The following is a 14,751-nucleotide window of genomic DNA, read 5'->3' as shown; positions in this document are numbered from 1 at the left end:
AAAAATGTTCACTGCATGCAAACTGAAATGTTCTGGAAAATGTTGATCACTGAGGAATGCAGGAGTTAATCTTAAACTGCTGATAAAGTTAATGGTGCAAGAATAACTGTGGTACTGGCTGGTAAAAACAAGTAATCAAACTATCAATTTTAATGAATGTTCTGTGTGCTACGTGTATGTACGTGCAGGAGGGTCTATATAAGGAGAACTCAAAGTACAAGTAGCCAGACTGCTGGCATATTACTATCATGTAGCAGATCTCCATGCATGTAAAAATAAAGCTGTTTTACTTGCTTACAAGAACTTGGTGTGATTCTTCCAGAATATGTTAGAAGAGTAAAATCTTTCAACATAACTGGCTAGCGTTAGGCGGCCCCTGCACCGAATCGAACAAAGAGAGGCTGAAAACCTGCGCAGGTGGAGAGAGATCAGGCTCTCCTCGAATGAAAGACCTCCAACTGAAACAGGTTGAAATTAGAGGCCAGTCACTCTTTCCAGATTCAATCCGTGAGGTGGCAGCGAAACAGGGCGGAGGAATCACAAAGGTAAGCAAAAGAAAAGCTATTTTTGTTGTTTCTGATTGGAATTTTTGTCTAAATTTTAAGGGACTAGTCAAGGGAGAAATTGAATTTTCTCAAAGTATAAGGGTATATGTGAATAGATTCCATATACAAGAGATCTCAGGAACAGGAATAGTTTCTCGTAAGAGAAATGGGAACAGGAACCAGTTGCCAAAGGCGACAAAACTGAAGATGAAAAGTTTATGTTTGATTTACACCCAAAGAATGTAAAGTATTTAGATAAATGGAAAAAGGAACATGGGTTTAGTGGATGTTTAAATAAGTCAGAATGTCAAAATCTAGTAAGATTACTGCGCAAACAGGCAGGAAATAAGACAAGGAAGTAAAAGAAGGTAGGGATTCCCCAGGCACAGAAATGGCTGGAGGAAGCAAATAAAAACATAAGGAACAAAATTTGAAAAAGGGTGTGGTAATTCAAGTGAAAAAGATGTGTACTTTGTTCAAAAGGAAGATAATGAAACTTCCATAGTCAGTCGTAGTCACCAGAATCCCTCGGCCCCTCCCATCCAGTATCCAGACCCTGCACAGGTTATTGAGGTGCCCCCCGACCAGGACCCACCGCAATACCAGGCTTCGGTGAGTGTCCCCCCCACGCCACGTATTATATTACAGAGAGAGCCTGCCAACACTCTTGACTTACGCAGCGGAAGTATTAGGAGAGAAGGGACTGGAAAATTAAGGAGAAGGTAGATCAGGAAGGAGAGGAATACCCACTGATAGAAGTGGCAAATCCTCAAGCAGGCGCAGAAGGCGAGGGTCCTACCATATTGGTCTACCGACCGTGGACCCGTGATGATATCCGAAAGCGGTAGAGGGATTCCCATCCAAAAGTAGATATCGTAAATTCATTACAGGCGTAGGGGCATGAGAATGAGTTATAGATTAAACGCTGTAGAATTTGAACAAGTAATAAGGCAAATCCTCGGACCTGATTGGCACCTTATTTATGGAACTTGGGACCCCTGCTACCAGAGGAAGGGGAGCCTTGCCGTTTAACTCCGAAGTGTGTAGAACCAGAATAAAGACTCTCCTAGATAAAATAGAAGAACATTGGAAGCCCAAAGCAGATTGGACTTGCATTAATCAATGCGTTCAATCAGATGGCGAAACCGTAGACAATTATCTACATCGTCTCACACAATGTTTTGATGCTCATAGTGGGTTGATTAAGGCAGAAAATCAGGCAAATGACTCGCCCTATGAACAGCAACTGAAAAATGCATTCCTAAAGGGCTGCAAGACAGCCATTGGTAACTTTATACAAAAGCATATGATCACACACAGGACAGCGCGTCTACAGCCCCTTATGGATTATGCTAGACATGCTGAGAAATACCTGAAGGAAAAAAAAATAAAAAGCCCAGACTTTTACAGTTAGTGAAGATGGAACTTTAATGTTAGTTCAAGGTTCCGCAAATCGCGGAAGAGGGCGTGGCAGGGGAAGAGGACGGGGAGGCATAAGTCATTCTGAGGATTTCGAGGGTAGGCAAAAGAGGGGGGAGTGTTTTAAGTGCGGTAAGAAAGGACATTTCGCCAGAGATTGCAGAGGACCGGAGAAACCGATGGTTGCTTCGGTGGTACCGCATGACTATATGATGGTCAAAAGACGTAGATGGAGGGTATGAGGAAGAAGAAGAAAGTGAGAATGGGGAAGTAGGTACAAGTGAAGACGATGGGTGGGGACAGGAAATGGCAGAAAATGAGAAATATCAAATGGTAAATCTAACAGCACTAGCATCAACTATGCAATTGGAATCCCAACCAGTGATCACATTGCAAGTTGAGGGCCGAGACATAGAATTTCTTTGTGACTCAGGGGCTTATCGACACTTAGTCAGAAGTAGTGCCATATCATCCGTTGTTATCTCGGATGAATATGTGCTTGTAAAAGCAGCAAATGGTCGATTTACAAAGAGCCATTGTCCAAACCTCTGTGGTTTACCGACCCAGAGACGAACCAAACCATACGGTTCCGAGTAATAATTTCAGAAATCTGCCCAGTACATTTACTAGGAAGAGATTTAATGCAAGTGTTCGGTATAGCAGCCGTCCCAACCTCCACTGGGATGGTGGCAAGGAGAATAGAACTGAATAGTGCAATGCTATTAGAGGGCAGGGAGATCTACATTACTGGTATAGTAATGATTTGATAGAGACAGGCCCCCAGAGTGTAGTGACGGCTCTTACAAATTTGGCATTAAGCAAATACGGCATAACAAATCCGAAGGTGTCAGATCCATTACATTGCACAATGTATTACAGAAGATGTGCGGACCTGATTTAGAATCTGAAAAGAAATTTCTTAGTTTTAAAGTGAGCAAACTAGTATTGCATAGCCTTGTTTGGGACACACTAGGTAATTCTGCAGTCACATGTAGCCTTACAAGGGATATGCAGCTGCTGTATAAGAATGAATTAACCACACATATTTCAGTCACGGAGGGTGAGGGAATGTCATGGTACCTCGTGGGTAAGAAAATAACTGAATGGGTAGGATGGACACCAGAACAGTTGGCAGGTAAGGGCATTCAGGTTCAAAACTTAACTGGGTTACACAAGCCAGACCGACCGTGCACCTCAGGGAAGACAAACCGATACAATCCCCTGGGACATTATGACTATGTCTCCTTACCCCCATGGAAGAATCTCAATTGCAGATGATTCCAAACTCATTATGGTCGCAGGGTCAGCACGATATCGGACTGATTAGAACGGCAGGACAGGTGAAGATTACACCCAAGTCAGAATTTAGACCTCATAAACGTCAGTATCCCTTGAGCAGAAAGGCAGAGGAGGGCATTTTACCGGTAATCACAGCACTTTTGAAAGCTGGAGTATTAATTCTGTGCACAGACTCACCGTGTAATACGCCCTTATTTCCAGTAAAAAAACCGGATGGGACATGGAGGATGGTACAAGACTTACAGGCAATAAATGCCGGTGGTACCTCGGGCCCCATAGTCCCGGATCCGTCTATTCTGCTGAACGATATCCTTCCAACGGATAACTACTTTTCTGTAATTGATATCAGTAATGCCTTTTCTCTATTCCCTTGCAGGAAGATAGTAGATTTTGGTTTGCATTTACGTTTATGGGCAAGCGTTATACCTATACCAGGTTACCGCAGGGATACTGCGAAAGTCCGACCATCTTCTCACAAGAGATGTCCACCAATTTGGCTCAGTTCCAACCAGCCCAAGGGTGCCACCTACTGCTGTCGTGGATGATATCCTCCTGGCGCGACTACGGAAGAACTCTGTAAGTCCGAGACTATTCGACTACTACACTTTCTGGCACACGAAGGACATAAGGTAAATAAGTCTAAGTTACAATTTTGTAAATTAGAAATACGTTACCTGGGTTATACTATCTCTGGGAAGGGCAGGCGATTAGATGACAGCAGAAAGAATGCTATTTTACAAGCCCCCATGCCAACTACAAAAAAGAAATGATGTCCTTTTTAGGCATTACGAACTTCTGTCGTAGTTGGATTCCCAACTACGCCGAAGTGCACCCGCTATCAGACTTAATTTTTGCAATACCGATGGCGGCAAAAGATTTGCTGCACTGGACAGACAAGGCAGTACAGGCATTTACTAGGATCAAGCAACTGATAGCTGGGTCAGCAACATTGGGGTTTCCAGATTACAGTAAGACCTTTATACAGACTGTAGATTGCAAGCAGGGATTTATGACATCTGTTTTAATGCAAATGTATGGAGATAAGTTAAGACCATTGGCATTTTACTCTAGCAAATTAGACTCAGTAGCACGAGCATTACCACACTGTGTGCAAGCAGTAATTGCAGCCGCTTTGGCGGTACAAGCGTCTGCCACGTTGGTATTGTTCCATGATCTTACGTTAAAAGTCCCGCACTCTGTAGCAGTCATCCTTCTGCAGGACAAGTTAACATTTCTGTCACCTAGCAGACATTTATCTTGTATGACTACGCTGTTATCGCAGCCACACATGACAATTGAGAGATGCACTACCTTAAATCCAGCGACATTGCTACCTGTTGCTGAAGACGGTATTCGCATGTATGCTTAGATCTCATACATTCTAAAGTTCTACCAAGACCGGATCTTAAAGATCAACCCTTACTACATGCGGACTGGACACTGTTTGTAGATGGGTCAGCACGCAAAACAGAAACAGGCACCACGCAGGTAGGGTATGCAGTTACTACTGCAACTCAGATAATAGAGGCAAGACCACTCCCGGGGAACTTATCCGCTCAAGCAGCGGAACTGATTGCTGTGACAAGGGCATGTCTCCTTTCAGAGGACAGGAATGTCACTATCTATACGGATAGTCAATATGCCTTCTACGGTGCATGTGTTTGCTCAGCAATGGAAAAATAGGGGATGGTTACATCCTCGGGGAAAGTCATTATGCACATTGATCTAATCCTTGAATTACTGCAAGCCGTCCAACGGCCACGGGTTTGGCCATCTGTAAATGCGCTGCTCATACCCATGCTAAAGACCGGTATCACTTGGTAATGCCCTAGCAGACAAAGCAGCCAAAGAGGCAGCTATGTCCAGTACCTTTTCACTTGAAACCACACCTACAGAATTACAACCAACAGATAAATTTGATTTGCAAACCTTACAAGTCATGCAGGAACTTAGCACAGTACAGGAAAAACAACGCTGGACTAGGTATGGTGTTAGGCAGAACAAAGGAATCTATGTGGGACCGGATAATAAATATGTTTTGCCTACTAATCTTTTTAGATATGCAGCACTAGTTGTGCATGGCCCTTCCCATCTGGGCCCTGCAGCTATGGTTAGAATTATCCACCTTACCTTTTGGACCAAGGGTTTCATTGCATATGCAAAACGTTTTTGTCTATCCTGCATAGTATGTGCTAAATACCACGGGAGGGTCAGAATTGCTCGGCATCATTTCCAACACCCCTATCCTTTTCATACAATATGTATGGACTTCATCGAATTAATCCCCGCACAACTAAAGAAGTTTGTGTTAGTAATAGTAGATGCATTTACTAAGTGGGTTGAGGCTTTTCCGGTGACACATCCGGATGCTCAATCAGTGGCTAAAATTTTGGTCAATCACATCGTCCGCACTTTGGACTTCCTACACGCATCTACTCTGACAACGCACGCATTTTGTCAATCAGATCATACAGAAACTGTCTACAGTTTTCCAAATTGAATTGAAACACCATTGTGCCTACCACCCACAGTCAGCAGGGTTGGTGGAACGCCATAACGGCATTCTAAAAGGCAAGTTGAAAAAACTCATGGCGAGACACATCAGTCTTGGATTACCTGTCTACCTCTAGCCCTCCTTTCCATGCGCACAACTCCCACCTCAAAAGGAGTCACCCCATTTGAGTTGTTGTATGGGAGACCTTATTACGTCCCGCAGTGGCAAAACTTGTTGCCTGCGGAACGTGAGGGGGTGAGGAGATAGCTGAGTACATGAGGAAAATGCTGACTAATACTAACAGCTGTTTATCGAATGATTGATTTTCAGGTTCAAGAGACGACAAGATCACGGAAATCAGACCCGGCGAGTGGGTCTGGATCAAAATAATAAAACGCAAGAATTGGGCATCCCCCAAATGGGAGGGCCCCTACCAGGTGCTAATCGCAACTCCAACAGCAGTTCGGATTAAAGAAAGGTCCTCATGGATCCACCTAACGCATTGCAAAATCATAAAACATTTTAAGTTAAATAAAGACTTGAGTTCCCCTGAGGAACAAACAGACAGCAGCAATCATGAAGGACAATAATGAGAATAAGAGAAAATGGTTCTATTGCAATGTTTTATTGTTTATAACTATTGTGATTGTAATATTTCTGTTTTGGACATTTCTGTCTTTTAATGAAGCTAGCCATTCAAAAGAGACAAACACACCAGCTGGCATCCAAACTTTAATACATATCAAGCGATTAAATATGCATATGCATCCTCAATGAATGTCTCAAATTGTTGGATATGTACTGCAATACCTACTGTACACAGTGGCTTAATGTTAGGGACAGCCCTCTGGGAATAAATGATACTTGGAATAGTTTGTTGTTTGAAACCACAGAAGTACCACTGAGAGACAAGGTGGCTGCCTCTTCTGGGGCCAAAATGGAACAGTGTGTTTTCAAAAGATTGGGAAAGTTAAGGTGGGGCTGAGCCAATGTAATTTGACAATAGTTCATAATTGTACCCTAGAAGGGCAGTGTGAGACCAAGTTTGGAGCTATAAAAAGACATCAATGTAAATGATATTAGTTTTGTTGAAAAAATGCTGTATGTATATGGCCTGTTATTTAAGGGCTAAAGCCAAATGGGAGTTATGAATTTGCAACCAATATTACCATCAAAACAAATGATTGTTATTTTATTTGTGGTAGGAAAGCATATAAATGGTTACCATATGGCTGGTCAGGAAGTTGTTTTTGGGATATCTGATACCAGCTATCAGGCACGCAAATGCGTTGCCTCAAGGTAAAATCTGAAATGCACGTTCTCTTAATAAACCTATTAATCCCGTTGGTAACATTGATGCGTCATGGATTTATCACCATGACTTGGCACACGCCAGCAGCAAAGGACTCTCACATATGGACCTAGGCGATGATGTAATTGCTTGGGCTGGTATTTTGCCAGCATATGGGACAGTAAAATCCATCTGGGAACTGAGAAAACTGTCAAAACTGTTAGAGACTCTGAGTAATGCGACATTTTCAGCGCTAGAATTGGTGACGGACAAATTAACGGCGATGAGAACAGTAGTGTTGCAGAACCGTATGGCGCTCGATTTCACCCTAGCGGCGAAAGGAGGTACTTGCGCTCTGATACACGAGGAGTGCTGCTCGTTCATCCCTGATAACGAGCACGCGATTCAGAGCCATCTTGAAATAATTCAACAAGTTTCTGAACTGACTAAACCTGGTCCAAACCCCTTGACTGACTTTTTCCAAAATCTGTTTGGAAACTGGGGTTCTGTGTTGATGAACATTTTAATTGCTGTATGTGTTGGTGCAATCATATTTTTGCTGCTTGGCTGCTGTTGCATACCATGTATCAAAATGATAATATCGAAGGTTATCTCTGCCAATGCTACAAAAGCATATTTCTCTGATTATGAGAAGGTATACAACGTATCTGGGATTGTGTAAAATAAACAGTATACAAAATGTTGTAAGGGGGGAAATGTGGAAAAATACTGAAGTCAACATATTTTGTATTCTGTATTTAAAGGGTTAAGCAGAAAAATGTTCACTGCGTGCAAACTGAAATGTTCTGGAAAATGTTGATCACTGAGGAATGCAGGAGTTAATCTTAAACTGCTGATAAAGTTAATGGTGCAAGAATAACTGTGGTACTGGCTGGTAAAAACAAGTAATCAAACTATCAATTTTAATGAATGTTCTGTGTGCTACGTGTATGTACGTGCAGGAGGGTCTATATAAGGAGAACTCAAAGTACAAGTAGCCAGACTGCTGGCATATTACTATCATGTAGCAGATCTCCATGCATGTAAAAATAAAGCTGTTTTACTTGCTTACAAGAACTTGGTGTGATTCTTCCAGAATATGTTAGAAGAGTAAAATCTTTCAACAGAATGTATTTCAGCCATAGTCAAAAGTTCCTTTTTAAGTTTTTAATAGAGAGCCATCATTACAAAGACCATGTCCATGTGCATTTTCACTGCCTCTCCTGTCAGCTGAGATCATCCCACTTCTCTCTGATGGCATGCCAGTCAAAAGATTCCAGGTAATCCTAGGTTAAGTTTTTCATTACAGGCACTTTCTTGGAGTTCGCAGATACAATTAGCCAACACAACCAACTGCTTCTGCAGTTGTACCAGCTCCTAATTAGTCTATGCTTTAGATTCAGTGAAAATTTTTAGTAAGCCATTCATGATAGGGGGTTGATAGGAAACAGGTGAAGGAGAAAAAAAATCAGCAGCAGAAATGCCTCAGTAAAGCAATAGCAACAGTTCAGTAGTAAATAAATAGCCCAAAATGTACTGTGCTTAGATGCAGATGTATTATTAGAAACAGTATATGGTAAATCCGAGGCCAGCTGCCTGTGTTTCCCACAATTGCAAGTCCAAAGAACCAGTGAGTGTGCTACACCATTTTGAAGAAAACAGATTTATTCAAAATCCACATAGAAGTCAAAGTAATGACTTAATTGGATTGTAGTATAAAATGAAAGTATAGCAGTGCTTTTGTTTTTTTCCAACAACTGTCTACAGTCTTGCACACCCCCCTCAGGAAACTGACAGTCTTTTAGAAGTTTCAGATTGTAGGCTTCAGACAGGCCTTGATTCCTTCCTGGAATACTTTACAAGATCATCCAGGCTGGGCTGTTTACAGTCCATTATCACAAGGGTCTTTTTAAGTAAGCTCCTGCTTGCACATACAAGCCTCCAAATGAGGAACAGTTTTCCTGTCTTGCTACTACAGGCTACCTCTTTTTGTACAGCATTAAATGGCATTGGATACTGGTTAACGCACAGTTTTTCTGACTAACACTGTCAGGACTTGGGTCTATATTAAATCAGCGAACGCTTAGAAAAGTGAACGTTGATTTATCGACCCCATGTAAGCGAAAGCTTACAATCCCGAACACTCATAACAGTGATCCCCCCCCAGGGAAAAAAATCGCTGTTCCAAAAAAGAAAAGAAAAACTTGAAAACATTACATAAAGTGGGGGGCTGTGATCCCAAACAACATTTAGAAGCATGTACATTTTTTTAAGTTAATATTACATATATGTATGCAGCAAGATATGTGAGGGTTTTCATGGAACAGATACTGTTGTACACACACTGGTGTTGTGAATCATGAGTCTGAAGTTTGAGTGCTTATAGTCCCTGGAAACCCAGTAATGTGTACCCTGCACACCCACAAGGGCTTAATTGCACTTATAAAATGAGCTTCTTTTTAAATTTTACTTGTAATTAAATGTTATGCTTATTTGTTTGTGTCTTTCGGCCTTTCCCGGTTAGGGGTCGCCACAGCGGAACTCCGGTCCACTAATGATTGGCAGTTGATTTTTACGTACCGGCTTGCCAGGCCTGACGCACAACCTTCAACGAAGGTACGCCCATTCACGCATGTCTCCACGCAGAAGACGCTCTAGCTGAGAATCAAACTGGACAGCGTCTTACTGTGAGGTGACAATGCTACCGCAGCACGACCACCGAGGGTAATTAAATGTTATGCTTATATTCGTGTAAAATAGTTCCTCTGCATATTTTAATTTATGTAGGATTATGACTGTTTAACTATGCAGAATTTTGGCACAAAATTTTCAGGGTAGTCATTTTAGAGACCTTTCAGTTAAGCTTTTGTGTGTTTTTGTGCAAATCCATTTGTAAACTTTGTCTCTCAGTTGTTTTAGTAAATTGCTTTTTTGATCAAAGTTGTAGAAATTCAGTGTCATAGTTCAGGGGATGGTGCTCAACAAGTAGTATGTTGAAACTGAGTGCAAAGTGGTAAATTTTGGCAGAGTTATGGACGTATTTGAAATAATGGTACAGAAGCCTGTTTGTTTATATTTTTTTCAACATTCGCTTTGATTGTTGCACAGGTTTTAACTTAGTGGAATTTTGTTATGCAATTTTCAGGGTAGCCATTTTAGGGGTTCTTCTCTGAAACTGTTGTATGCTGTTGCACAATTCCATTTGCAAATGGAGTTTTACATTCATTTTTGGAAACTGTGTTTTGCATCGGAGTTCTACAAATTCAGTATTAATGTTCAGGTGGTGGTGGTACTTAGAAGTTGTGTCAAAAAATGTAGGTCAAAATGTTATGTTTTGGTAGAGTGATGAGTTTGTTCAAAATAATGAAACCAAGACAGTTTTTTTTTTTTTTTTATTTATTATTATTAGCTATATAGCAGAGCCACTGTGATTGCATTTTATGCTGTCAGTATTTTTAAATTATAGGCTACCCTACCCATTTTTTAAATAAAAATTCCACATTATTGTTAAAGATGTGTGGAAGTTGACTGCAGAGCCTACTTTTGTAGGTCAGAGTTATTGGTGAGAGAAATAACATCTAACAGTGAGACTTTCAAAGTTGTGAGGGAGAAAGGATCTGTGACTGAATGTGAAGTCCTGGTGGCCTGCATTATTAGCTTTCATCTATGCATGGAGTACATTTGATGATCAGGTAACTGGCAGACTTGTTGGTCAGTTTGCCTTGAACATTTTTTTGTCTTTACAGGGTGTCTAGTGTGCTATTTATTACTTCCACATAACCTCCACAACAGTTACAGTGCTTGTTTTGTAAGTTTATATATGTACTTTTGTTTTCTTTAGGAAGAAGGCATCCTTTCAATCAGGAGAGACGTGACTGGCAAACTGAAAAGAAAAAGGTAATGCTTTTCATAGATCTTATGAATTTATCGTTGTGTTGTACAACAAATTGTTCTCTTTTCCTATGGTATTGATGTATTCTATTAAGAATTAGGAATATATAAACATACTGCAGGCATTTGCTACACTTGCTGAAATTTAAGAATGGGTAAGTATAGCTGGCCTATGGATTGCTGTCTTTGGGAGCTTTGATCGTTTGAGCTCCTGTTTGATGAGCATCCACACGAATGGCTACAGTGATGATTGTTTACTGCTAGTAATGTCAGTGTACTGTTAGTGATGTCAGTGTTTTGCACAGCATTGAGCTTTGTAAAAGGGAGTGCCAAGAGGCGGGTGTGCTGCTGGAGTACATCTCCTATAGCAAATAACATGATTCACATCATCTTACTAAAGCAACCACAGCAGTAAAGAGACATTTAAAATTTGGAAGAAAAGCTTACATTGATTAATCTGTGTGGTAATGTTCTGAGTACAACAGACAAGAAATCGGGTACAAGCTCTGGGAGACTGAAGAAAACGAAACTATATCTGGTGGTTAGTTTAATGTAGATTATTGTACTGGCTTATAACTAATATTTAATAGTACAACACAAGACCAAAAGAGACTGTAAAGTAAAAAAAAAAAAAGACATTAAACTAATCACATCATCTTCAGCAGCATAACCCTTAGTTTGGTTGCAGGATAGTCCACATTAGGTTTAAATATATGCAGTGCTCTCAATGGCTAACCAGTTAAATCAACATTTTTCATGTACAGCACCTTCATCGATGAATTTGTGTTCAGTTATCTAGGAACCAGTATGGCATACTTATATTTGTGGGTGTATATAGATTCCCATTTTAATAATGCCTGATCAAAATTACTACTATTGTTGCAAACACTACTGAGCTGTTTACGGTATGAATATTCATGGGAGGGTAGGTCGTGCTTGGTGTAGGGAAGTAATTGTAAATCAGTTATGTAATTTTCAAACTGTTAATCGTTAGTTTTTTTGCCAGTTAACTAATTAACAATTACCTGTAATATATAGATAGAGGAAGGAGGACAAGGCGACATGGTGGTGGAATGAGGAAGTACAGGAGAGTATACAGAGGAAGAGGTTGGCGAAGAAGTACAGGAGAGTATACAGAGGAAGAGGTTGGCGAAGAATAAGTGGGATTGAAAGAGAGATGAAGGAAGTAGACAGTACAAGAAGATGAGGCATATGATGAGAGAGGTGGATAAGGCGTATGGCAAAGTTGTATGAAAGGTTGGACAGTAAGGAGGGAGAAAAGGACCTGTACCGATTGGCTAGACAGAGGGACTAAGCTGGGAAAGATGTACAGCAGGTTAAGGTGATAAAGGATAATGAGGGAAACGTACTCACAAGCGAGGAGTGTGTTGAGCAGATGGAAAGAGTATTTTGAGGGGCTGATGAATGAAGAGAAAGTGAGAGAGAGAAGGCTGTATGATGTGGGGGTAGTGAATCAGGAAGTGCAATGGATTAGCAAGGAGGAAGTAAGGACAGCTGTGAAGAGGATGAAGAATGGAAAGGCTGTTCATCCAGATGGCATATCTGCTGAAGAATGAAGGTGTTTAGGAGACATGGCAGTATGGATTTTATCCAGGTTGTTTAACTGAATCTTGGAAAGCAGTGCCTGAGGAGTGGATAAGTGTATTGGTACCAATTTTTAAGAATAAGGGTGATGTGCAGAGCTGTAGTAACTACAGAGAAAGAAAATTGATCAACCACAGCATGAAGTTATGGGAAAGAGTAGTTGAAGCTAGGTTAAGAAGGAAGGTGATGATTAGTGAGCAGCAGTACGGTTTCATGCCAGGAAAGAGCACTACAGATGCAATGTTTGTTTTGAAGGTGTTAATGGAGAAGTATAAAGAAGGTCAGAAGGAGTTGTATTTTCCCTCTGTGGACATGGAAAAATCATATGACAGGGTGCCTAAGGAGGAGTTGTGGTATTGTATGAGGAAGTTGGGAGTGGCAGAGAACTATGTAAGAGAGGTATAGGATATGTACGAGGGCAGTGTGACAGTGTTGAGGTCTGCAGGAGCAGTGATGGATGTGGGATTACATCAAGGATCAGCTCTGAGCCCTATCTTATTTGCAATGGTAATGGACAGGTTGACAGACAAGCTCAAACAGGAGTCCCCGTGGACTATGATGTTTGTGGATGATATTGTGATTTGTAGTGAAAGTAGGGAACAGGTAGAGGAGACACTGGAGATGTGGAGATATGCTTTAGAGGGGGAGAGGAACGAACATCGGCAGGACCAAGACAAAACGTGTGTGTGAAATTAGAGGGAGGACAGAGGAATGGTGAGGATGCAGGGCATAGAGCTGGTGAAGGTGGATGACTTTAAATACTTGGGATCAGCAGTTCAGAGTAATGGTGAGTTTGGCAAAGAGGTGAAGAACAGAGTGCAGGCAGGGTGGACTAGGTGAAAAAGTGTGTCAGGAGTGATTTGTGACAGACGGACACCAGTAAGAGTGAAAGGGAAGGTCTACAAGATGGCAGTGAGACCAGCTATGTCATATGGCTTGGAGACTGTGCCACTGATGAAAAGACAGGAGTCAGAGCTGGAGATGGCAGAGTTAAAGATGTTAAGATTTGCATTGGGTGTGACAAGAATGGACAGGATTAAAAATGAGTATATTAGAGGGTCAGCTCAGTTTGGACAGTTTGGAGACAAAGCCAGAGAGGTGAGATTGCATTGGTTTGGACATGTGCTGAGGAGGGATGCCGAGTGTATTGGGAGAAGGATGCTAAGGATGGAGCTGCCAGGTAAGAGGAAAAGAGGAAGGCCTAACATAAGGTTTATGGATGTGGTGAGAGGATATGCAGGTGGTTCGTGTGACAGAGCTAGATGCAGAGGACAGGAAGGTCTACAAGCTGACCCTCTAATATACTCCTCTCTAATCCTATCCGTCCTTCTCACACCCAATGGGAAATGGAAACCGATGATCTGCTATGTCGACCCGTAAGGGGAGCAGCCAAAAGAAAAATAACTAATTTACAATTACTTAATTTCACTAATCCAATTTAATTACAACTGGAACCCAAAGTGACTTGAGCACTGCCTGCCCACCCATGAAAATTCATGCTGTAAACACAGCTGTGTACGTTTTGACTTCCACATTCGAAGCAAATTCTGAAAAGGTTTTTGTATAAAGGAAGTGTTTGCATGCGTAATGATGCATGCAAACACTTTTTTTTTAAATACAAAATCAAAAGGTCGTTTTGCACGTTTAAACATGATCTTTAAATACTTTCCAGTAAAACATGTTTTATTAAACGTGATTAAAATAAGAGTTTCAAGTTTTTAACCCTATAAATTATAGCACAGCCATCAGCAAATTGTTTGTTCGGACCTCTAGGTACTAGAATGGCATACTTATATTTGTGTATAGATTCCCATTTTAGTAATACTTGATCAAAATTATTACCATTGTATACACTTGTAGCAAGCAAGATATTTGATCACTAAGTATTTTCTGCAAGATATGGGAGGCAGCAAAGTATAAATGAGAGGCATTCTTCACCTTTTAAATGGGTTTCTCTACACATCCTCTTACATGTAAATTTGTGTTAGACATTACCTGTAAACTGGATTGTTTTCCTGTTTTCAAATACAGTTGATGTTCTTCATCTCACATTGCTGCAGTCCTTACATATGGGTAGTCCGCTGTCCTCGTTCGGCCCGAATACCAAAGTATTAGGCTGACGTCGGTCATGGGCGCTCAAATCTGACATCAGAGCGTCAGGGTATAAAAGCGCGTGACCGACGTCATATCCTCAGTCTTTTTTGCCA

General features: G+C 41.1%; 1 protein-coding gene across 3 annotated transcripts in view; it reads left to right on the top strand.

Annotated features, from left to right (window-relative positions):
- The window catches only part of NUFIP1 (nuclear FMR1 interacting protein 1), a 461,243-nt gene that overhangs the window by 91,939 nt on the left and 354,553 nt on the right, over nt 1-14,751 (top strand). For all 3 annotated transcript variants that reach the window (XM_044071710.1, XR_006364830.1, XR_006364831.1), the window contains exon 2: nt 10,890-10,945. In XM_044071710.1, the coding sequence (XP_043927645.1) occupies nt 10,890-10,945 (56 nt within the window). The remainder of the gene's footprint in view (nt 1-10,889; nt 10,946-14,751) is intronic.

This window comes from Protopterus annectens, chromosome 5.part0, assembly GCF_019279795.1.
Source record: "Protopterus annectens isolate FY-2018-M chromosome 5.part0, PAN1.0, whole genome shotgun sequence".
NCBI classification, from domain to species: domain Eukaryota; kingdom Metazoa; phylum Chordata; order Ceratodontiformes; family Protopteridae; genus Protopterus; species Protopterus annectens.
This window is presented reverse-complemented; position numbering and strand designations above follow the sequence as displayed.